Source organism: Stenella coeruleoalba (assembly GCF_951394435.1).
Source record: "Stenella coeruleoalba genome assembly, chromosome: 17".
Taxonomy (NCBI): domain Eukaryota; kingdom Metazoa; phylum Chordata; class Mammalia; order Artiodactyla; family Delphinidae; genus Stenella; species Stenella coeruleoalba.
The window spans coordinates 63,104,228-63,130,733 of NC_137163.1; the positions used below are offsets into that span (position 1 = coordinate 63,104,228).

Here is a 26,506-nt window from a genome sequence, read left to right on the forward strand (position 1 = left end):
AGACAGTTCTCCAAAGAAGATGTACATATGGCCAACATGCACATGAACAAATACTCAACCTCATTAGTAATTAGGGAAATGCAAATGAAAACCACAATTAGTACCCCTTCAGGCTCACTAGGATGGTTAGATTCAAAGAGACCAAGAATAACAAGTGTTGGTGATGATGTGGAGAAATCAGAACACCTGTGCAGTGCTGGTGGGAATGTGAAGTGTTTCAGCTTCTGTGGAAAACAGTTTGGCAGTTCTTTAAAAAGTTAAACATACAATTACCATGCAATTCCACTCTAGATGTATACCCAAAAGAATTGAAAACAGGTACTCAAATATAGGTACACACATGTTCATAGTAACACTATTTACAATGGCCAGTTGGTAGAAGCAACCCAAATGGATAGATGACTGGGTAAACAAATTATGGTACAAACACACCATAGAATATTATTTAGCTGTAAGAAGAGATGATGTACTGATACATAGTACAATGTGGTGAAGCTCAAAAACATTTTGCTAAGTGAAAGAAGCAGACACCAGGGTCACATATTGTCTGATTCCATTTATATGAAATATCTAGAATAAGTAAATCTGTAGAGACAGAGCACAGGTTGGTTGTTGTCAGGTCCTGGGGGTAAGGAGAAAAGGGGAGTAACTGCCTAATGGGTACCGAGTTTATTTTGGTGTGATAAAAATGTTTTGGAACTAGGTAGAGGTGGTTGTACAACATTGTGACTACTGAATGCTACGGATGTCTTCACTTTGAAATGGTTAATTTGATGTTATGTCAATTTCCTTTCAATTAGAAAATTAAAATGCTTGCAAAGAAGCATGAAAATATGACCCATAACTAGGGTAAAAAAAGATCAATCAATAGAAAGAGACCCAGAAATGACAATGATGATTGATCTAGCAGACAAAGCTGTCAAAAGAGTTGCTACTAATATGCTGTCAGTGTTCAGAAAGGGAGAAGAAAATAGGAAAATGAAGAGAATAGAAATAAAAGATACAAAAATATGCTTAAATGGAAATTCTAGAAATGAAGAATGTAGTATCTGAAAGAAAAAGATACTTGGTGGAATTAATAGCAGATAAGACACTGTAGAAGAAAAGATAAGTGAGCTTGAATACGTAGGAATAACAACTATCCAAAATGAAGCACAGAGTGAAAAAACTGAAAAAAAAATGAACAGCATCTATGAGCTGTTGGATAATATATAGTCTAAGATAAATTAATTAGATTCTCAGGAGAAGGGAGGAGGAACAGGAAAATATTAGAACAAATAATGACTGAATATTTTCTGTGTTTAGTGAACTCAAAAAAAACCCCAAAAAACAAAAAAACTATAAACTCCATAGATCTATAAAGCTCAATGAATCTGATTTGAAAGAAACATTTAAAAACCCACACTAAGGCACATCATAATCAAATGGCTGAAAATCAGTGATAGTAAAAGGAAATCTTAAAAGCAGTCAGAGGAAAAAAAGACATGAACAGAGAAATAGAGACAAGAATGACAGAGTTTTTGTTGGACACTGCAAGCCAGAAAAGAGTGGAGTGACATTTTTAAAAGACTATAAAATACTTGTCAACTTTGGATTCTGTTCCCACTGAAAATGCTTTCCGAAAAGAAGTGACTTGTCATACAAAGGAACTTATTTACAAAACAGAACTAGACTCACAGACATAGAAAACAAACTTATGGTTAGCAAAGGGGAAAGGCAGGGGAGGGATATATTAGGAGTTTGGGAATAACAGATACACACTACTATATATAAAATAAACAACAAGGACCCACTGTATAGCACAGGGAACTGTATTCTATATCTTGTAGTAACCTATAATGGAAAAGAATCTGAAAAAATATAGATACATAACTAAATCACTTTGCTGTGCACCTGAAACTAACACAACATTGTAAATCAACTATACTTCAATAAAATAAAAATTGCAGAGGAAACAAAAAAGTGACTTTTTTTGTTTTGTTTTTAAATTTTTAATTGTGGTAAAATATATATAACATAAAATTTACCATTTTAACCATCTTTTTAAAAAGTAATTTGTTTTTTTTGGCTGCATTGGGTCTTCGTTGCTTCATGCAGGCTTTCTCTCTATTTGCGGTGAGTGGGGGCTACTCTTCATTGTGGTGTGTGGGCTTCTCGTTGCTGTGGCTTCTCTTGTTGCAGAGCACGGGCTCTAGGCACACAGGCTTCAGTAGTTGTGGCACGCAGGCTCTAGAGCGCAGGCTCAGTAGTTGTGGCGCATGGGCTTAGTTTCTCCGCGGCATGTGCGATCTTCCCAGACCAGGGCTGGAACGTGTGCCCTCTGCGTTGGCAGGCGGATTCCCAAGCACTGCGCCACCAGAGAAGTCCCCCCATTTTAACCGTTTTTAAGTGTATGGTGGCACTAAGTAGCTGAACAGTGTTGTATAACCATCACCGTCACCAACACCCATCTGCAGAACTTCTTGATATTCCCAAACTGAAACTCTGTACCCATTAAAACACTAACTCCCCATTCTCCAATCCACCAGCCCCTGTCAACCACCATTCTACTTTCTGTCTTTATGAGTTTGACTGCTCTCAATATCTCATGTAAGTGGAATTGTACAAGTCCTTTTGTGACCGGCTTATTTTACTTAGCATAATGTCTTCGAAGTTCATTCATGTTATAGCACGTGTCACAATTTCCTTTTTAAGGCTGAATAATATTCCATTTTATATATATACCACATTTTATTTATTCACTCATCCATTGGTAGACATTTGGGGTGCTTCCACCTTTTGGCTGTTGTGAATAATGCTGCAGTGAACATGGGAGTGCATATATCTGTTCAGGTCCCTGCTTTCTGTTATTCTGGGTCTATTTTTCCAGGAGTGAAATTGCTGGATCCTATGATAATTCTGTGTTTAATTACTGTTTTCCATAGTGGCTACACGATTTCACATTCCCACTAATGATGAACAAGGGTTCCAAGTTCCCCACATCCTCACCAATACTTATTTTTTTCCTCCCTCCCTTCCTTCCTTTCTTTTTTTGGTAATGGCCATCTTACTAGGTATGAAGTGGTATCTTATGGTTTTCATTTGTATTGTTTTGATACTAGTGATTTTAATATCTTTTCATGTGCTTGTCGGCTGTTTGTATATCATTATTGGAGAAATGTCTACGCAAATTCCTTACTCAGTACTCCCCCACTACAAGAAAAATTATAAAGAATGTCCTTCAGGGGCTTCCCTGGTGGCGCAGTGGTTGAGAGTCCGCCTGCCGATGCAGGGGACACGGGTTTGTGCCCCGGTCTGGGAAGATCCCACATGCCGCGAAGTGGCTGGGCCCGTGAGCCATGGCCGCTGAGCCTGTGCGTGTGGAGCCTGTGCTCCACAATGGGAGAGGCCACAACAGTGAGAGGCCCGCGTACCGCAAAAAACAAAAACAAAACAAAACAAAATGTCCTTCAGGCAGCAGGAAAATGAAAAAGATGCAAAAAGCAGAAATGGTAATTACTTGGGTAAATGTCTAAGTTTTTTTTTAATCTTTCTAAAAGGTAATTTATTGTTTAAAGCAAAAATATGAAGGTACTGTGTGGCTTTTACATAAAATTACAATGCATAATAACAGTAGCTTGAAGATTGAGGGAGAAAGGGAAGGATGTTATTAAAGATTCTAATGCCCTTGATTAGGTGGTATAATATAAAGGTAGACTATGATAAGTTAAAGGTATATATAATAAACTCTAAAGCAGCCAGTAAAAGAGCAAAACAAAAAGTTATAACTAATAAGCCAAAAAAAGTAGATAGAATTGAATATACAAAATAATTCAGGAGAAACCACGAAAAGATGAAGGGAACAAAGACCAGATGGGAAAAATATAAAATAAATAGCAGGATGATAGGCTCAAACCTAATGATATGTATAATCACAGTAAATGTAGATAGTCTATTGTTGCTTCAGCAGCACATATATTAAAATTGGAATGATACAGAGAAGATGTACAAATTATGACACATAAATTTGTGTAGCGTTTGATATTTTTAAAGAAGTAAATAGTCTAAACGTCCCAATTTAAAGGCTGAAATTGGATTAAAAAGCAAGACCCAACCATATATTTGCCTGTAAGAAATAGTAACTATAAACACAAATAGGTTAAAAATAATGAAAAAGATATAACATGCTAACTTAGTTGAAAGAAACTTGGAGTTTCTTTAATAAAACTTGGTTTTATTAATATCAAAATAGATTTGAGAGCAAGGAATATTTATTACCTGGTAAAAATAAGATCATTTCATAACAATAAAGGGATCAGTTAATTAAGAGGACATACCAATGCTAAATACTTACGTACCTAAGCTCAAAACAAATGAAGCAAAAACTAATAGAAATTCAAGGAAACATTCACAATTATAGTCAGAGATTTCAGTAACCCCTCTCAATAATTGATATAACAAATGGACAGAAAAATTACAAAGATATAGTTAACTTGAGTAACACTGTCAACTTGACCTGGCTGCATTTACAGACCACTTTACTCAAGAAGAGCAGAATACACATTCGTTCAGAAGTTCACACAGAACATTTACCAAGATAGACTATATATTCTGGGCCATAAAACAAGTCTCAAATTCAAAAGGATTCAACTCATACAAAGAATCTTCTCAGATCACAGTGCAGTTAAATTAGAAATCATTAATAGAAATATCCTTGGAAAATCCCCAATATTTGGAAATTAAATAGCATGCTTATAAGTAATTCATGATTAAAAGAAGAAATCAAAAGGGAAATTATAAAGTATTTTAAATTGAGTAAGAACAGAAGCACAACGTATTAGAAGATGCTGTGAAAACAGTACTTAGTGGGAAATCTGTAGCTCTAAATATCTATACTAGAAAGGAAGAAAGGTCTCAAATAGATGACTTCAATTTCCACCTTAATAATGTAGAAAAGAACAGATCCCAAAGGAAGCAGAAGAAAATAAGAGATAATCTGAATAACGCTATATGTAGTAAAGATACTGAAATTTGTACTTAAAAAATGTTCTCACAAAGAAAACTCCAGGTTCAGATAGTTTCACTGGTGAATTGTACTAAATACTATAGGAAGAGATAATATCGATTCTACACAAACTTTTCAAAAATATTTGAAGCGGAGGGAATGTTTTCCAAAGACTTTGATGTCAGCATTACTGGGATACCAGAACGAGACAATGACATTCCAAGGAAACTACAGAACAATACTACTCACAAACATAGATGTACAAAATCTAAACAGAATTTTAGCAAATCAAATTCAACAAAATTTTAAAAGGATATTATGTCATGACCATGTGGGATTTATCCCAGGAATGTAAGGTTGGTTTAACATTCAAAAAAATCAATATATATAATTCCCCACATTAACAAAGTAAACAGTAAAAAGCACACAGTCATTTCAATAGATGCAGAAAAATCATTTGACTAATCCAGTAACCATTCCTGATTTTTAAAAAAGCCTTCAGTAAACCAGGAATAGAAATGAACTTCCTCAGTATGAAAATGGGCATCCATGACAAGCTTTGTTGGCTGATATTGTACTTATTGGTGGAAAGATTGGACACTTTTTTTCTAAAATTAGCAACAAGTTAGAGATGTCTACTTTCATCAGTCCTATTCAGCATTGTCCTGGAGGTTGTAGCTAGTGCAGTAGGGCAAGAAAAGGAAATACATGGTATTCACATTGCAAAGAAAGGAATAAAACTGTCCTAATTCACAGATTACTTGATTTTCTATGGAGAAAATTTGATGGAACTCTACTAGATCTAATGAATCAGTATAGTAAGATTGAAGGATACCAGATCAATATGCAAAAATTGGTTGTACTTCTATACATTAGCAAGGAACAATCTGAAAAAAACCCATCTACAACAGTATCAAAAATATGAAATACATATATGGATAAATACAACAAAGTAAGTTAAAAGAATATTTATGTTCAGTAATATAAAATACTGCTGAAATGAAAGGATACCTAAGTAAATTGAGAGATCCATTTGATCCTCATTATTCATGTATTCTGTATTTGTGAATTGGTCTGTTCACTAAAATTTATATGTAACCCCAAAATAATACTTGCAACGCTTTTGTGATCATTTGCTGACACCTGCAGAGTGGTGAAAAATTTGAGTTGCCCTTTGTGCGCAATCTGAACTGAGGCCGAACAAGGTGACACTCTGCTTTCTTGTTTCAGTTCTCCTGCAATAAGCAAGCGTCCTTTTCTCGGTTTATTTAGTGCCACATTTTTCACATTTTTGTGCTTTTTGTTGGTGATTTGGCTGTTTAAAATGGCCCCCAGGCATAGTGCTAAAGTGCTTTGTAGTGTCCCTAAGCACAGGAAGGCTGTGATATGCCTTAGGGGTAAGATGTATGTGTTTAGATAAACTTCATTCAGGCAGGAGTTACTGTTGTGAGTTCAGTATTAGTGATTCAGCAGTATATATTAAGTAAGGGATTTTAGCCAGAAACACACATAAAACAGTGTTATTTATTAATTGGCTAACAAAAAATGTTATGACCAAGGGCTTACCGGAACCTAACCTTTTATTTCCTCAGAAGCAGTGATTCAGTATTTGATAGTTTACTGTTTGCAGGAACATTAAAAAACTTAGCTATCATTGAGATATCATCATCTCAATAATGAGAATTGACTATATGTCATGTACGCAGGTTGGAAGGCTCAACTTTGTTAAAATTTCACCACATTAATCTGTAAATTCAGGGGAATTCTATTCTAATCCTTGAAGGCATTTTTGCCTAAAATAATTTCACATGGAATTGCAAGAACTTAGAATATCTAAAACAACTTTGAAAAAGAACAGTATTGGGGAGCCAACACTGCCTAATTTCAAGAATTTTTATAAAGCTATGGTAAAAATTGCATTTGCATAAAAATGGACAAACAGATCAATGAAACAGAATAGGTAGTCCAGAAATAAACATACTTACATATAGATAACTGATTTTTGACAAAACCACAAAAGCAATAATACAGTGGGAAAAATATAGCCTTTTCCACCAATAGTGCTTGAACATTGGATATCAATATACAAAAAATGAAATTTAATCTATACTTTGCACCATGTAGAAAAATTAATTCAAAATGGTTCAGAGACCTAACTTTGCAACCTAAAGCTTCTAGAAGAAAACACAGGAGAAAATCTTTGAGACCTCAGGTAGGTAATGATTTCTTAGATACAACATCAAAAGCACAATCTATAACTGAACAAATTGATACATTAGACATTATTAAAATTAAAGTCTGCTCTTTGAAAGACTCTGGTAAGAGAATGAAAAGAGACGCCACACCTACTAGAGAATGGACTTGAGGATATGGGGAGGGGGAAGGGTAAACTGTGACAAAGCAAGAGAGAGGCGTGGACATATATACACTACCAAACGTAAAATAGATAGCTAGTGGGAAGCAGCTGCATAGCACAGGGAGATCAGCTCGGTGCTTTGTGACCACCTAGATGGGTGGGATAGGGAGGGTGGGAGGCAGGGAGACACAAGAGGGAAGAGATGGGAACATATGTATATGTATAACTGATTCACTCTGTTGTAAAGCAGAAACTAACACACCATTGTAAAGCAATTATATTCCAATAAAGATGTAAAAAAAAAAAAGGAAAGAGATGCCACATACTGGGAAAAATTTTTTGCCAAGCATATTCCTGATTAATGACTTGTATTTAGAATATACAAAGAACTCTTCAGATAAAACAATAAGAAAAAGAAATGACCTAATTAAGAATATTCAGATAGACACTGTACTTCATATATATATAAATGTAGATAACATATAAACAAATGAAAAGATGCTCAACGTTATTAGTTTTGAGGGAAATGCTAATTAAAACCACAATGAGATACCATTACACACCTATTAGAATGGCTAGAGTTAAGGAGACTGACCATTACACACCTATTAGAAGGGCTAGATGTAAGGAGACTGACCGTGCCAAATGTTGGTAAGGCCATACTATGTTTTAGCAGTGTTTAAATCTCAAGGTGGCTTCACTTGGAAAAGTCAGAGATTGTAGTCATGACACTATGGTCTGCTTTGAATCAGGTCCTTGGGCATCTTCTTTCTGTCAGAACCTTGGTACATACTTTAGAAAGGACAACAGTAATTAAGAGTCTAAGACTTAACACTGTAAACTGTTTACAACATTTGGTATGGCTCTGTAGAATAATTTTTTAGGTATAAAAGTTATGCATATTCAAAAAAAGTAAAAACAAAAAGGTAAAACAATGCAGTACTTCAAAGCAGAAAGTGAACACCCCCCTGCTGCCAGTCCCGCTTCCTTAATGCATGCACATGTTTGATTTAAAGAAAATAAAAATAAGATTAGACAGTGAGCTGTTACAGCTTTTTTCATTCAACATTTTGTAATGTTTTCCCATGTCACTACATCATTCTTTTTTCAAAGCTGCATAGTCCATTGTAGCTTAGGTAGCCAGTCAATTATTGATGGATAATATTTAGGTTGTTTATAGCTCTTGCAATTACAGGCTTACTATGTAGGTTGTCATTGTGTATCTTATGCGAGTCTTCCTGCAGTATGAATTACCTAGACGTACAATTTCTGTTTTAAAGATAGATGCAATTGAAAAACTTTAATCAGTATTCCCAGATTGCCCGCTAAAAAATTTGTTCTTATTTATGTTTGTATCGATAGAATTTGCACCCATTTTCACACATCCTTGTCAATACTTATCTGATTTTTTTTTTTCATTTTATCAGTCTCATGGGGTAAATTATATCTCATTGGAATTCAAATTTTTATTTCTTTAAACACTAGCTTTTTGAACAGGTGTTTACTCAATACATTATATGAATTAATTTTGCATTTTTTTTCTGTTGGATTTTTTTAAAAAATTGATTTATGTCATCTTCATATTTTATGGATTTTATTTTTATCCTCTTCAGTTTTTCTTCACATGTTACAAGTATTTCTTCCCTAGTTTGTTGACATTTTTTAGTGTCATTCATGGTGTGTTCTGCTCTATAGAGGTTTTTACATTTTTTGTGTTGTTAAATCTGTCAGTTTATCCCATTATGTCTTTTAGGTTTCTTATCTAGAAAAGCCTTCAATGTTACAGGATTATGACAGATATTTAGCCAAGTTTTCTTGTGCTTTTGTCATATTTTTATATTCTGCATTTGAATACTTTTGGAATTTATTTTTGTGTCTGTATGAGATAGGAACTTTAATTTTTCTTAATTAACAGACAATTATAATAGAGCAGTTTGATCCTTGGGTGGTGATTTTGCTTGGACCACCTTAGGTTATGGTCTAATTTGAAGTTATAAGGGTTGTTTTAGTTACAACTATGGACAGACAGTTATATTTCTGCTAGAAGGCAAGAACCTGTGGAAGGTGAATTCCTTGCTTTTTTGACTCTGTTTTCTTTCTTTTTATTTTACTTGGGAATTAGGAAGAGTCCCTTCCAATAGCAGGGAATAGGGAAAGGGGAGCCAGCAAAGAGACATAGAAACTGTGTCCAAGTCATTTTCTGGGACCAGGGATGGAAACGGATTCTTCTGTGGAGAGACTTGGCTCGGCAGGTGAGGTAGACTATGATTTACTCGCAACAGCTCTGGCCATGATTTAACTACCTTAAAAATGTCGCTACTCCAAGTTCTGGCTTAGGAAACTTGGTGTTTTGGTGGATTCTGGTCACACAGTTTTTTCTGCTATATCCTATTCTGCATTTATAGTCTGCTAATGATCTACTTGAATTTGCCAGAATGTGATGTGTTTATTGTGCTTTCTCCTGCATGTGTGCTCTGGAAAAGCCTGGACTGTCTTTCTCTCTTTCTTCCTTGCTAACTTGGTGAATGCCTACTTTCCTTAACTAATCTAATCAGCACCTCTTGAAACGTACCTTTCAACACCCCGTTCACCTAAGGAGTCCCTTCTAACAGCCTTATTATAGAACTTTTCATGTTGTAGTTTAGTGTATTTGTTTCTTGTATGTGTCTGTTTTTCTACCAGACTCTGAGCTCCTTTGGAACAGGGATTTTGCCTGTTAATTGAAAACTGTGAACTGCATTATCTTGGTTCATTTTGAAGATTCAAGTCCCACAGAGTCCAGGACATTTTATAAAGATATAAAAACAATCTATCTCAAAAGATTTATGTCTCTGTTTTGCTGAGTGTGCAGATCCTGTTATTATGAAAAGCTATTTTACCAGTGTTACGTATCAGAGTTATGGAGAGTTACATGTAAACAAATTTTATATCAATAAAGGTAGAATATTCCCTAACAAAAATATGAGAAATCTTAAATGTAATTTATATCACACTTGGGGATTTTTCAGTGGAAACAAACTTAATATGTTACAGTAAGTCGAAAAAATAATAACAAATACCTGCTTTTTATAGAATATTAAAGAAGTATATTTGTATGAATAAAATCAACTTATCCTAACGAACATTTTAACTCAGAATATTTTAGCTTAGGAAGCCATGGAAAAAGTTTATAAAGTATCTGTGTATGCATATTTGATGATAGTGTGCTTTAACAGATTACTTATAAGCAGAATAATAATGCATTCTTATTGTTAACAGTATCTTACGTCATTTCATTCAACCAATACCATAGTCCACTAATATGAAAACAACTATTATTTCTGTTTTGCTGTCCAGGAAAGGGAAATTTGAGTACTTTCTCAAGGTTACGTAGATATCAGTCAGTGGCAGAGATATCCAAAACAGGTTCTTAAATAGATGGCATTTGTTCTCTCAAAAGCAAAGTTTTAGAATTGTGAAATTCATTATCATTAATTTTATTTACTTCTAAGTAGGTAGCTACTATTCCAGCCACCAAATTGACCTGAAGCCTGTTTCAAAATAGCTTCATTGAGGACATTCTTAAGTCTCTTGAAAATGTATACTTATGCAACAGTGTACATATTTCTCACTTTTTGTACTTGTTGACTTTTCTAAAAAGTAATATATAAATTAAGTTGATAGATCCCAAATTTTTTTTTTTTTTTTTTTGCGGTACACGGGCCTCTCACTGTTGTGGCCTCTCCCGTTGCGGAGCAAAGGCTCCAGACACGCAGGCTCAGCGGCCATGGCTCACGGGCCCAGCCGCTCCGCAGCACGTGGGATCTTCCCAGACCGGGGCACGAACCCATGTCCGCTGCATCGGCAGGCGGACTCTCAACCACTGCGCCACCAGGGAAGCCCAATAGATCCCAATTTATATAGACCAATTTGTTTTGTAATTTTGTAGATATTTTGTCAAAATTTTGGTTTAATTTTGATATTACTGCTCTACCATTGATCTCTGTCAAGTAGTTAATAAGATTTCAGATTGAATAGAGGAAGAACTATGGAAAATAAAATTTTAATCATTTTGTAAAATAAAACATATGAACTAGAACTAATTATTTTTAAATTTACCAACTTTAAATGTTTGGGTTTTAGTTATAAAGTTTTATCAAAGTGAGATCTTACATGTATTTTGCACACCTTTCACACCAAAACTTAAATCACACATTAAATCCATTGTGGGATTTCCTTAATGGATTCCATGAGTCCATTATTGGATTCATGTTATTTTTATGAAGCAGAAAGTTAGAATTAATGGAATATAAGTTTAATACCATGTTATTAGCACTTTCCTTTAAAGAATTTAGATCAGATTTTCTTACCAAGTTTACAGAGCTATAAACTTATCATTTTAATGACATTTAAACATATTTAAATCCTAGGCTATTAATTTTTATACTGTAAAATATAAAATTGTTATATTTTTATGTCACATTGTTCTTGCTATGCTCCTAATATTTCTTCCATCATAATAGATGAATATGCAGCATTACTAAGTTATGAAAATTGTTATAGTAGCAGTATAAATGCTGTTTTAGTGTTATGCAAAATTGACTCATTTTTACTAGACTTCAGTATTTTCTCATTTTCGTTCTTCTTTTGCTTTTTGATATTCAGGTAGCCGTGTTGTCTACTGTACTTGAGTATTTAATGCCATGGTATGCAAGGACCAAAATTGATCATAGTACCAGGTCACCTTATATTTTATGTAATGACTGACTTTCTGGTACAGTTTATAAAATGTTTATTTGAATGATATACAATGGAATAAGTAAAATGCAGATTTCTTCAACCTCTCTTGACTAATATTCTTTGCCTTTTTGTGCTGTTCCAAAAAGTAATAATTGCTAGGTTTATTTATTTATTTTTGGTTTGTAAGCCACTTAGAATGGTTTAATTGTAGAATTAGCTGTCAGCTGTATTGGTCCTACAGTTGATTGCTTAGATTTTTTTTTTTAAACTTACGCCTTATTAGGCAATTATAAAATAGTTTCTTAATCATAATGATTGTGATCAAGTTATTATACCAAATTGTTAGTCCTGTAGAGGATATTAAAAAGTTAATTAAAAGTATTAAAAAGAATACTATTTTCTAATTAAACCTTGCCATAGAAAGTTTATAGATGAAGTTCCTAAAATCTGCTATTTCCATTTATTTAATGTATTCCCTATGTATTGTGACTGCAGTTTAATTGAGCAGGAAGTAATCCATTTGCATGTTTTATGCTTGGGTTTTAAAGTGTTTTTTAACATTGATTCATGGGAGATGAAAGAAAAACTAAAAAGCAGTTAAATATGTCTGTAAATGAGATGAAGGAGAAATATAGGATAAAATACTGTAGTGTTAGGAAAATATTCTGAAGCTGTAATAATAATTGTGGTAGAATTTAAAGTACCATGCATTTAAGAATCTTAACCTTATAACAATCTGTGAGTTAGTTAAGTAGGATAGATTATTGCCCTTATTTTATAGATAAAGAATAGTAGGCTTAGTAAATTTAAGTAAAAATTATTAAGACATTTCAGGTTAGGGAAGGATTTCTTGAGGCAGAAAAGGCCCAGACCATAAAAGATTGATATTATGCATAAAATAATCAATAGAAAAAAGGACAGAAGCAGTTCCCAGAAGAGGAAACCCAAATGATCAAAAACAAAGTTTTGTCAAACATCAGATTGTCAGAGATTAAAATATCTGACTATGCTGCGTGTTTTCAAGGTTGAAGGGAAATAGTAATTCTCATGCTGCCAGGGGAAGGTAATTTGGTACATTCCTTCTGCGTGCTGTTTGCTAGCATGTTTTAATTTGTAAGAGTGAAGAATTGGAAACAACCTAAATGTCTACTATCAGTAGGGAGAAGATTAAAAAATTTATGATAAAATGTTGTGATGGAAATTATACAGCAGTTAAAAGTAATGCACTGGATCTATGTAAGTTAACTCTCTAAAACATAATGAAGAGTGAAGAAAATAGTGAAAATGATATGTTTATTATATTACTATTTATGTGAACTCTAAAACTACATATATCAATACTGTGTATTTTTTCATGGATATGCATGCATTCATACAAATGTATTTTAGAATATTCTGGAGGGATATATTTTAAATTCACATAGTGGCAGTTTCTGGAAAAGATAAAGGGAACTTAACTGGAATGTAATACTGTTTTTTCTTTTTTTTGTTTTTTTTTTAAAGTAAGACAAAGCAAACATAGAAAGTGTTAATTTCAGTTCTGGGTGATAAGGGCATGGTCATTTGTTAAATTATTCTTTCTATTTCTTTTCAAAGTTTCATTAAAAAAAGAAAAAGTTACTAAAACACAGTAGTTGGGAGAGCTAGTAATTAAACTTAGGACTTGATTCCCAAGTCTAGAGCTTTTTCAATTAATATGTTCCTTCAGAATGAGAAGGAAAAAAAGAAAGATCAAATGATGAAAAAGCAGATAAAATTTAGTTTCATAGCAATAAGAATAAGAATTATGTGTTTATGCTAAAATTTCTTGAGAGGAAAGGAAAGTTACAGGATCAATTAAAAATTATAATCTTATATTGTTTTAAATCTTTAAGCATGCTGTTATCATATATATGTATAGAGAGCAATTTAGGTACTTAGGAAAAAAAGTTACCTTAATTTACTGTTTAAAATGTGATACATATTTCTGTTGCATGTAATGGAAGACTTCAGGTGATTTGAAATTTTTGTATAAAATTCATGAAAATAATTTAATCCAAATATACAATCTGATTTCAATCTAAAAAATTCAAAACTAGTTTTTCTTCCATTTTGTAAAGTCGTTCTTCACAAAAACTTTACAGCCTTTTTATTTACAGCTTCTCTCCAAGATAAAATGGCAAACCCCAAAGAGAAAACTCCAATGTGTCTGGTAAATGAGTTAGCCCGTTTCAATAGAGTCCAACCCCAGTATAAACTTCTGAAAGAAAGAGGGCCTGCTCATTCGAAGGTAAGGTTTTGAAGAGAGGTGGTGAGACATGCTTATCAAAGTCTATCAGATTTATCATCTCAGGTTTTAATTGTGCTTTTTTGGGGGGAGGGGGTAGTGGATGGCGTAAAGGCTCTTAGTTCTCTATCAAAAATATTTTGCACTCTGTAACTAAACAATTTTATAGCTCATTATGGTTTACAGAGCTCTTTCAGAGGCAGTACTTCATAAAAACCTTAATGAAACCACATGAGACATGGATTTTTGATTTCCTTTTAAGAAACTCAGGCACGGAAAAGTTTAGTAACTTGCTTTATAGTTCATGAGTGCCAGTGCCAGCACTTGAACACGTATTCTGTGGCTCCCAAGTACTGTGCTTTTTCCATTACGTAGTAACTGCTAACAGAAAAATGGATACAGAGTAAAATACAACAACGTTACTTAGTGAGATGTCTTTTCCAATATGATTTTTAATTTTAAGAGTCACCATTTATAAAATTTGTATATACCAGTTTTGTTGTTATCTATGTATTCAGTTATAATATTCTTTTAAATGGAAAATTGATTTATATTTTTATATAGCCTCACACATATATGTTTTTACGTATACATGTTGCAAAGAAATCTATGACTGATGCATTTATGTTTGAGCTCTATTAATCTGTTTTTGAAAACTCAGTTGTGCACAAATTTCCTTGGCACATTTTTAATCTTGGATATTGGAGATTATGATAATGATTATAAATTCTTGTATACAGTGTGGAAGCAATTGATTCTCTAAAAGTTGGTTCATCTTCATAAAGCACAGGATTATTATTTCTAGCATCTCCTTCAAAGTAAGGAAAATAAGATGAAACTGAAATCCATCAATTTTATTCCATATTAGAGGCTTTTATGAAGGATTTCTGGGCAGCACTTTAATTTGTTCATAATATTTTTTGTTCAGAGAAGAAGGTAGTGGCCTTGGTCTACCTGTCTAGTCTTATACCCTGATACTCTTCCATTCCCGTTAATCATATCTATTTCATACTCATTCTTTCTGCCCTTAATCATGTTGAACTGTTTTCATTTCTTATAATGTCTCATGTTTTTTCACATCTGTCAGGTTTGAACACACATCTCACGTCTTTCAAACCTTTGTGAAACTTCTCTGCTCCTTCCGCTGGGCCTCCAGCAGGTTCCGACTTTCTTAGTTGTAGTCATTACTGTGCTGTGGTACCATGGTATTTGTTGGTCATTATTATTGTATGAGACTGAGCTTATTTAGGGTAAGAAATATTTTATTCTTCTACAGTTCATGGTTCCTGTAGTATGTGTCCTCTTTGCTTCTCATGGCCAATTCCAGGTGTTCTTCCTTGAGATAGACCCCCAGGTTTGAATTTCATGTTAATAGACTGACCCCCAGTGTAACATCACGGTAGTCGTTTGCTGACCTCTGGGTGATTCCATCACATTTCTCACGGCTCACTTTCACTCTCTACAATACTCATCCTCTTTTAATTTTTGATGATATCATTGTCTAAATGATGGTTGTTCCAACATGCTGACATTTCAGTTTCTTGCATGTCTCCAATTATGTTGTCTTCCACTCTCCTTCAGCCACTCATTCCTGTGATCACATTCTTGATTTTTTTCATTACCAATAACTGCAAGAGCCGGCATAATTACAATCTCAAGCATTCATTCGTCTCTGACACCTACTTCATTCCCTCTAGTGGTCTGACTTCAATAGTCCTTTCACACCACAGATCCATTGATTCCACCACCGTTTTACTATTTCTTACTTCCCTCAGTCCTCACATGTTTATCTAGCTTAAATTCCATATGCTTTGTATGTACCCTCAACTCTCTTCCCCCCTTGGTTAGTACATGCTTAGCAAAATCGCAACCCAAATCCCAACTCTGCTTCCCTTCTGAGTTACCGATGAACGACTTGTAGAGGCCAACCCCTCTATTTCTGTACTATATCCCAACCCTTCTCACCTTTTCAAGGTCATTCCTCTAGCTTTCTCTCCCCTCCCCTCCCTTAAGTTTCTTCTGTGTCATTAAATTCCCCTTCTAATGCACCAGGTTTGTTGTGGTCCACATTCTTTTTTCTAGACAGTCCCAGATTCCTTTGGGTTTTAAGGAGATCTAGAGATCCCTTTGACAACCTACACCTACTGCTCTGGGTGTTTTGGTCATAGACCACACCATTTAGCCTGTTGCTCATTTTTAAAGAGTGAGTACTAGAATACTTAGCATATTCTTGAATGAAAGATAGTATTTATGAGTCTAAGTAATATTAATTAATAATTATTGTTAATATGAATTGGCTAGGTCTGGATCCTTTTTGTGGAAAGCAAAGTCCTTTGCATTTATGCATGTCTACCAGTGGTTTTAAGTGAGATATAAACTGTATTTTAATGAAATAAATGATTATCTCTGGCATGAAAAATTTAAACCTAGGCCCAACTCATTAATTTTCTTGGGACATTAACCAGTTATATGGCAATTTCCATATATATACATATATATTTTATACACACACACACACACACACACACTTACAGTAGTGGTTTTCAGCCTTGGCTATTCATTGGAATCACCAAGGGAGCTTTAAAAAATACTTATGCCTGAGTCTCACTCCCAGAAATTCTAATTTAATTGGTCTTGGATGAAGCCTAGACATCAGGATTTTTTTAAAGCTCTCAAATGACCCAGATGTGCATCCAGAGTTGAGAAACACAGGATAGAGATTAATGTCTTCAGGCTGGTATAGAATTGTCTTCTTATACATACTTCATGGGAGGTAGTGATCTATCTACATGCTTTCCTCTTTCCTCCATTGAGTCTTACAGAATGTGAACAACTTGTACAACTTTTGATGTGTGATTATTAAATAAAAGATTATATATATATTTAAGAAATTATTTATTTATTTATTTTTGGCTGCGTTGGGTCTTCGTTGCTGCGCACAGGCTTTCTCTAGTTGCGGTGAGCGGGGGCTACTCTTTGTTGTGGTGCTCGGGCTTCTCATTGCTGTGGCTTCTCTTGTTGCGGAGCACCGGGTCTAGACATGTGGGCTTCAGTAGCTGTGGCACATGAGCTTCAGTAGTTGTGGCTCGTGGGCTCTAGAGTGTAGACTCAGTATTTGTGGTGCATGGGTTTAGTTGCTCCGCGGCATGTGGGATCTTCCCGGACCAGGGATCGAACCTGTGTCCCCTGCATTGGCAGGCAGATTCTTATCCACTGCGCCACCAGGGAAGCCCTAAATAAAAAATATTTTAATGTTTGCCTTGTCCCCTTTTGTTTTTATACTCACTTTTTAATTGAACTCTGAAGTAATTTGTTACACTTTATATTAACGTGAATTACTATGACATTGCTGTATCTCTTAAGTACCTAAATCCAGTTCTTTATTTTTCCTATGAATTGTTTTGATTTTCTCAAATCTCAGAAGGCTATTATAATATAGAGTATAAGGAAGAGAGCCATGAATAACATAAAGTGGTATTTTCTTTTTTTACTTTATTTCCCTATTTTGATGAGTTATGTATGTGCATGGCTAAGTGTTAAGAAAGCTGCTCTCGTACTGACACTTTGAGAAGGTTTACTTTGGAATAGATATCACTGAGGGAGGCAGTATTACCCAGTGGCCTTGAAGCGAAGTGTTTTGTTTTTTTTTTTTTTAATTCTTGCTAGATTTCCCAAGCGTGATCTTTGCCCTGCATTATCCAGCTTGTGTGGCCTTGAACAACTAATTTAGAATCTCAGCTTTCTCATCTGTAATTTGAGAACTATGATACCTATTCTAGTGTAGTATAATGGAATGATGATTTGTAAATTTTCAGCAATTATGTTGATGATGGAGGTACCCAGATAATTGTCTCATTGCATGTTAGTTGTATATAGGATTAAAAAATCCTTGGTGAAATGTCTATTGAGTATTTATAATATGACAGACACTGTTCGTTATTGGAGCTTTCTACTCTGCTGTTTCCTGCGATGCCTCTCTTTGTATACTCTGGATTCAAGTTCTTTATTAGATATGTGCTTTGCAATTATTTCTGCTTCTTTGTGGCTTATCTTTTTTTAACATTGTCTTTTGAAGAGCAGTAATTGTTAATTTTGATGAACTCCAGTTTATCCATTTGTTCTCTTATAGATTTTGCTTTTGGTATTATATCTAAGAAATCTTTGCCCCATTAAAGGTCGTAAGATTTTCTTCTGTGCTTTCTTCTGGATGTTATATAGTTTAAGTTTTTACATTTGGGTCTTATATTTAGATCTAATTGCCAGTTTGAGTTAATTTTTGTATATGATGAGTTATGGAACAAGATATATATATATATATTTTTTGCATATGGATGTCCAGTTGTTGAAGAGATTTTCCTTTCCTTACTGCATTGCCTTGGCACCTTTGTCAAAAATCAGCTGTCCATATATATGTTTGTTTATTTCTGGACTCTGTTCTGTTGGTCTATTTTCCTATCTTTATGCAAATACTATGCTGTTTTGATTACTGTAGCTTTATAATCTGGTAGTACCAGCCCTCTAATTTTGTTCTTCATTTTCAGAGTTGTTTTGGCTATTCAACATCCTTTGCATTTTCATATGAATTTTAAAGTCAGCTTGTCCATTCTATAAAGCACCTTGCTGGGATTTTGAATAGAACTGCAATTAATTTATAGCTCAATTTGGGGGAAACTAACATGTTAGAAAAACTGAGTCTTCCAACCTATGAACAGAGTATCTCTTATTTATTTAGATATTCTTTAATTTCTGTCAACAGTATTTTGTAGTTTTCAGTGGACAGGTATTTCTCATCTTTAGGTTTATCTCTTTCATATTTTTGATGCTACTTTAAGTGGTATTGTTTTTCAAATTTCAATTTATAATTCTTATTAAGAATTGCTAGTATATAAAAATACACTGATATTTTTCTGTTTTATATATTTTATTTTATACATATTAAAGCATTGAAATATATGTATAACATTTGTGTATAAATATACACATATGAGTATGTAGAATAAAAGTGCAAATACAGAAATCAGAAAATTCCTACTTTTTCCATTGTAGGTTAACTTTATTTGATACTGTGAAATAGTGCTAAAAATAACTGCCTCTCTAATATAGGGAATCTGCATAGTGCCTAAGAATTTAGGAGAGAGAAATATATCAGATTACTTTTTTTTCTAAAAATTTTTAATACAATTTTTAAGGTTACTTCCATTTACAGTTATTACAAAATATTGGCTATATTCCCCATGTTGTACAATACATCCTTGAGCCTATCTTACACCCAGTAGTTTGTACCTTCCACTCCTCCATCCTTACATTACCCCTACCCCGCTCCCTACTGGTAACCACTAGTTTGTTTTCTGTATCTGTGAGTCTGCTTCAAAAATACACTGATTTTTCTATATTGATCTAGCATCTTGCAGTCTTGCTAAACTCACTTATTAGTTCTAGTAGACTTTTTCTTTCTTTTTTTTTTAAGATTCTGGTCGGTGTCCCACAAGCTATTTGTAAATAAAGACAGTTTTAAATCTTACTTTCTAATCTGAATGTCTTTTATTTATTTCTCTTGCCTAATTGCATTGTCTAGAACTTACAGTGCAATGTTGAATAAAAGTAGTGAGAGCAGATATCTCTTAACTTGACTTTATGGGCAGACATTCAGTTTTTCTTCATTAATTTTGATGTTAGATGTAGCTTTTTCTGTAGATACAGCCTTTAATCAGATTGAGGAAATTCTTTATTTTATTTTTTTATTATTACTTTTTTGCTGAGAGTTTTAACATGAATAGATGTTGGTTTTTGTCATATGGTTCTTCTACATTGATTGAGATGGTCATGATTTTTCCATTTTTTTTTAAAATTTTTCCATTTTTAATCTCTTAGTATTGTGAGTTACATTGACTGACTCTGAAATGTAGAATAAACCCTTGCCTTCCTGGGATAAAATGCTTGGTTATAAAGTATTATCTCATTTCTATATTGATAGATTCCATTTGTTAATATTTTGTTGAGGATTTTTATGTTTATCTTTATGAGAGGTATTGGTGTGTAGTTTTATTTTGTTTTCCCTGGTAGTATCTTATTCTGGTTTTGGTATCAAGGTAACGCTAGCTTCATAGAATAAGTTGAGAGGTGTTCCTTCTGATTCAAGTTTTGGGAAGAGTTTTTGTAAATTGGCATTATTTCTTCCTTAAATGTTTGGTAGAATTTATCATCAGAACCATCTGGGCCTAGAGTTTTCTTTGTGGAAAGATTTTAAATTACAGATTGAATTTCCTTAACATGTATAATGCGTTCAGGTTACCTGTTTCTTCTTGAATGAGCTTTAGTAACTGTGGCTTTTAAGAACTTAGGTTGTTGAGTTTATTGGCATAAAGTTGTTAAAAAATATTCCCTTGTTTCTTTTTAATATTTTATGAATCTGTAGTGATGTCACCTCTCTCATTCCTGATACTGGTAATTTGTGTCTTATCTTTTTTTCATGATTAGTCTGCACAGAGTTTACAAATTTTATTGATCTTTGTGAAGTACCAGCTTCTGGTTTTATTTTTTTTTTTCTCTATTATTTTTCTATATTTATTTTCTTATGTTTGCTTTTATGTTTATTACGTTTTTTCCTATTCAGGTTCGAGTTACTCTTTTTCTGGTTTCTTCAGATTAAAGCTGAAGTTAACTTACTTGAGACCTTACTTCTTCTCTAGTGTAGGCATTTAGTGCTAGAAATTTCCCTTTAGTACTGTTTTAGCAGTGTCATCTTTTGAAATGTAGAGTTTTCATTTTCATTCAGTTTAAAATACTTTCTATTTTCCCCTTGGTTTCTTCTTTTACCCATAGGTTATTTAGAAATGTGTTACGTAGTTTCCAAATATTTGGAGATTTTCCAGAGATCTTTCTGTTCTTATTTTCTAATCTAATTCCATTGCGTTCAGAGAGCATACTGTTCATCACTTGACTCCTTAGAATTTGTTGTGACTTGTTTTATGGTCCAGAATATTGTCTGTCTTGGTAAATTTTTTGTGAGAAATTGAGAACAAATGTATATTTGTTCTTCTTGGGTAGATGTTTTAAAAACATTGCAGTCAGGTTATGTTGGTTGATGGTGTTGTTCAGGTCTACTGTATTCTTCCTGATTGCTTGGTCATTGTTATAGCAATTATTGGGAGAGAGGTATTGAATCTCTGACTTTAATTGTGGATTCTTTATTTCTCTTTGCAGTTCTGTTAGTTTTTGCTTCATGTATCTTGAAACTCTGTTATTAGTCGCCCAAGTGTTTAGGATTGTTAATCCTCTTCTTGATTAACTGGCCCCTTTATCGTTATGAAATGACCTTTGTTATCACTGGTAGTAGTCTTTGCTCTGGAATCTACTTTGTCTGATATTTATATAACCATTCTGACCTTTCATTGCTTTATGTTATCATGATAAAGTTTTTTCTATCCCCTTGCTTTTAAACCATGTGTCTTTATAGTTGAGGGTAGCATACAGTTGGATTTTGTTTTTTTTATCCAGTTTGACAATCTCTACATTTCAGATGGCATTTACACAATTTTGTTTTAATTTTCATAACCATTCTCTGTGTTCTTATTACCCCACTTTCACTAAAGAAGTAAGAAAACAGAGGGAAAGAATTAACTTCCCTAATGTTACACATAGTAAATGGTGGATTGTGACTTCAGCTCATAAACAGTATGTCCCAGGAGTCCTACTCAAAATTATCAAATTTTTATTGTAGTGGGACTCTTTTTTTTCTCTCCAGTTTTATTGAGATATAATTGACATAAAATGTTGTATTAGTTTTAGGTGTACAATGTAGTAGGATTCTTAAGAGGTTTCAGAAAAGCAGAGGATTGACTTGGATGCATTTGCATTTTATAGAATGTTCATGTTGGTGATGGCGCGGTTTGTGGGATCTTAGTTCCCCAACTGGGGATCAAACCCAGGCCTTGGCAGTGAAAGTACGGAGTACTAACCACTGGACCACTAGGGAATTCCTAAGAAGGATAGTTTGAATGGGAAAGTCTTATGTTAAAGGAGTGATATTAGGATGGTCTTACAGTAATTTACGAGAGGGATACATTGATACTCTTCACTAAGATATTGGCAAACATTACAAAGAAAGGCCAGATCTGAAAAATATTTTTGAGGTTGAATCAACTGGATGCAGGGGAGAATGCAGAGAGAAATGGAGCAGGCAAGGAAGACCATTCAAAGGTGTCTGGCCAGTGAGACTGGGAAAGTGATGACATCTGGAAGATTAGGAGGCAGGAAATCTGAGTTTATAGGGGCTTTAGACTAAGGTGGTGACAACAGAAATAGCAAAGAACAGTTTTGAGGTGTTGTTAAATAAGTCTTAGGAAAACAAGGATAAACAAAGAAGCTACTGAGGTTTTGAACCTGAATTAATGGAAGAATAATGGCTGGAAAATTCTGGAGCATGAACTGATTTGGAGGAGAATGGGAGAGAGAATGTTTTCTTTGTGGCAGAGTTCTTTGTTATATACTGTAAGTTGAAAGCCAAAAGACCTGGTCATTGAAAAGTCGTTTTAAAATCGGGGGTCAATGAATTAAAGATATGTTTTAGGTAAAAATTTTAAACTGAATCAGAATAAAAGAAAAATTATTCACTTTTAATAAATATGTACATATTTTGAATTTCAAATGCTTATAAATATTTTCAACTCTGTATTTTGAAAAATTGAAAACCTACAGGAAAAACTGAAAGAGCAGTATAATGGAGCTTTCAGATTTACTAATCATTCAGTTATTTACTGCATTGCTACATTTACTTCTCTTCTTGCTCTTCTGTATAAATACATACTTTTTCCTTGAACAATTTGAAAATAAATTTCAACCATCATGACATTTTATCCTTAAATACTTGTATATCTATCTTGTAAGACCAAAGACGTTCTTCTTCATAACCATAGTACTATAATCACTCAAGAAATTTAAACTTGACTGAGTTTGTTTAGTATATTATAGTCTATAGTCAAATTTCCCTGGTTGTTCTCTAAATGCCCTTTATACTTTTCTTCCCAGTACGAATCCAGTCAGGGATCATACATTGTACTTTATTACACCCCATCATGTCTCTTCAGCATCCTTTAATCTAGGACAGCCCCCATGCATTCTTTTGTTTGGTTTTTTCTTTCATAATATTGACAGTTTTGAAGAGTTTAGGTCAGTTGTCTTATAGAATATACCATAACCCAGATCTGCCTGATTGTTTCTCTATGATTAGATTCAGGGTAAACATTTTTAGCCAAGAATGCTACATACTTCTCATTGGATCATATCAGGAGGCACATGATGTCCCTTTGAATGATTATTGATGATGCTAACTTTAATCACTCTGTTGTTAAAGGTATTTTCTACCTGATTTCTTTCCTGCAAAGACATTTACTTCTTCATAATTAATAAGTATTTTGAGGTTCATACCTTGTATTCCTACAAAGTAGTAAACTGTCTGTGGAGTAAAACAGCAGATTGTATGTGTATCCTGTAACTTGATCCTAAATTTTAAAGGTGAACAATAGGTTTTTGGATGCATATGGAAATCCGGTGTAAATGGAATGTTAGGATGTGCAAGGGGAGGGGTGGGTGTGAAATGAAGATGGACAGGTAGCTCCTTTGTGCCGTGTTACAAGGGGAACAATCGAAGGTTTTTAACCTGGTGTTGTTTGGAGTGATGCAGTTGGATTTGAGTTTTCAAGATAGTTCGATTTAGCAGCAGTCAGTTGGCTTAGATATATTATTGTATCTAAGCTAAGATACATCTAGTGTAGCAGTGTCACTGGCAGAGAGAGGAAGGAGATTTGAGAAATATTCATGAGGTTAAAATTGACTGAATTTGGTGACTGGTTAAAGGTTGGTTGTGGAGGATTGAGAGTTCCTTGATGACAGAATATTTAATAGGATTTCCTGACTCACTGACTAGATTGTGCTAGGTATAAAGTTTAAGGAATTAGATTTTGTAAAAGTTACAGAGACACAGACCTTTTGGATTCTCGTATAGTTTCTCTTACTCTTTGTTCTTATTCTACTTTTTTGAAGACTGACTGACATTAACAGTATGATTCCATTTAGGGAAGCGATTTCTTCTTGATACATTCTACCCAACATGTACACTTAGAGCTGCTGTTAAGCCTTTGGATAGAACAGAATTTGGCACAATCTCTTAAAATTCGTTCACTAGTTAGAATAAGATTTTTGCAAATGATCTGTAAGCTCAACTCTTGCTCTAAAATTTTGATTCTGTAGTGTATCTATTTTTCTCTCAGACAGCACACTTTATTTCCTGAAAAATTTCAATGTTTTCTTTGTCTCTGTATGTTTTTCCAAGATGTTCTCAGTGCAGCTGAGTCTTGGGGAGCAGACATGGGAATCCGAAGGGAGCAGTATAAAGAAGGCCCAGCAGGCTGTTGCTAACAAGGCTTTGACTGAATCTACGCTTCCCAAACCAGTTCAGAAGCCGCCCAAAAGCAGTGTTAACAATAACCCAGGTATGGCCCTGACTCGTTTCCTCCTGTTGTCATCTTCTGCATGTGCTGTTCTCTGTATTTTCCTTCATACAGGCCCATTGCATAGTCAACAGGTATTGACAGCACAGCTGGTAAAGACAGCCGAATAATAACTGAAGGTGAGAGAATGAAGACGGTAATTGTAATTATTTTAAAAATTTGCTTTAGTGGATACTCTAAAGGTGCATTATTTACTTTTTATGTGTGATAAAAAGACATTTGGATACAAAGAACAGAAAATAGGACTGAGTTTGTTTTTCTAAAGCAAAGATAGAAATGATCAGTTTCTCTTTCTAAATGTATAATATATAATTTAATAATTAAAAAGTTATTCTTTATTTTAGTTTAATAGAAAATTATAAAATTAGCCCTAAGCATCTTATTATTTTATTTGTTCATGTAGAAATGGTTGCCATTTACATTTAGAACATTCATATGGAGTTTAAGAAACCCACAAATCCGAAAAACCCACCTGTGTGTAATATACTGCTAAGTAAATGAGTGTTCTAATTTTAATCTCCTAAGAATAATTTTAAAAAGTTGTTCTAATTGCATGCAGTACCAAAAACATTATGTGTCCAGTTATCTCTTGGGAAGCGCAAACCTGTATCAGACACAGTGCATGAATTGGTAGCCTCAAATTAATGAAGTTCCGTAAGTTTAGTGCCAGCCCTGTGTCCATTTACTCATCTGTTAACCTATTAATGCAAGTGGCTACCTTCTGACCGATACTGCTTTAGATGGAGTACTTTTGTGACGGAGTGAAAAAAGACACTTGCCTGCCGGCAGCGACTCTGTAGTCTGTTTAATTATAGTTCACGTGCTTATGGTCAGAGTCAGGTCAGACACTTCTTTCCCACATGGCATGTGTTAGGTAGACAGTCTCCTCTTGCAAGGACTGCCTTTTCCAGAACTCCATGACTTTCCTAGTAGTAGTCCTTTTGCATCTGTTCAGCTGATTCCAGTATTTATTAAGTATGGGTAAATAAGCAAAAATATTATTATAATAAATAAACCAATTCAGCTTGAAGCTGGTAAGAGACTGTCTACTTTCTTAACTTTTAAAACTCTTTTCAGATTACTGGTTGATCATTAGCACCACACCACCACCGCCTCTATTAAGCATTTGTTTTAATATATCTAAGAGTTATAAACCATTGTCCTTTGCTGTGAGGATTTTAGTCATTTACATAAAACATGTAACTCAGTGGTAAAGATTAAGTACCAAGTGAGTAATAATAGGCGTCGGTATTATAAGTAATGATAAACATGGACTGAAGTAGTTGAGGTGAGATATAGGTCATGAATAGAGAGTAGGCACGTACGTATAGAGGAGAGAAAAGAATATTCCAGGCTGAGGGAATACGATGAGGAAAGACATTGGAATAGGAATCTGGATGATGGGTTTTGCAAAAAAAAATTTTTTTGTAGACGGTTTTTAATTAGAGCAGGTTAAGTGGCTAGTAAGAGGCAAGACGAGAGATGTAGTTAGAAAGTAGGTTGTGATGGACTTGACTGCAGCTTTAGGAGATAAATTTTATCCATAGTTTGGATTAATTTTCACGAGCAGGTGGGTGATGTGTTTAAAAGAGCAGTTTAGGAAGTTGAGTTTGACATGTGAATGGAAGGTGGAAAATACCAAAAGCAAAATCAGTTAGGAAACCACTGCCATA

General features: G+C 34.1%; 1 protein-coding gene across 18 annotated transcripts in view; it reads left to right on the forward strand.

Annotated features, from left to right (window-relative positions):
• The window catches only part of STAU2 (staufen double-stranded RNA binding protein 2), a 305,285-nt gene that overhangs the window by 18,131 nt on the left and 260,648 nt on the right, over positions 1 to 26,506 (forward strand). For 5 of the 18 annotated variants that reach the window (XM_079901626.1, XM_079901612.1, XM_079901628.1 and 2 more), the window contains 2 exons: positions 14,198 to 14,328; positions 24,656 to 24,815. In XM_079901626.1, coding sequence (XP_079757752.1) covers positions 14,215 to 14,328; positions 24,656 to 24,815 — 274 coding nt within the window. In that variant the 5' untranslated portion in view covers positions 14,198 to 14,214. Of the gene's footprint in view, positions 1 to 9,462; positions 10,746 to 12,004; positions 12,026 to 14,182; positions 14,329 to 24,655; positions 24,816 to 26,506 lie in introns of those variants that run through there. The other 13 variants (XM_079901611.1, XM_079901623.1, XM_079901621.1 and 10 more) reach the window with 6 other exon arrangements.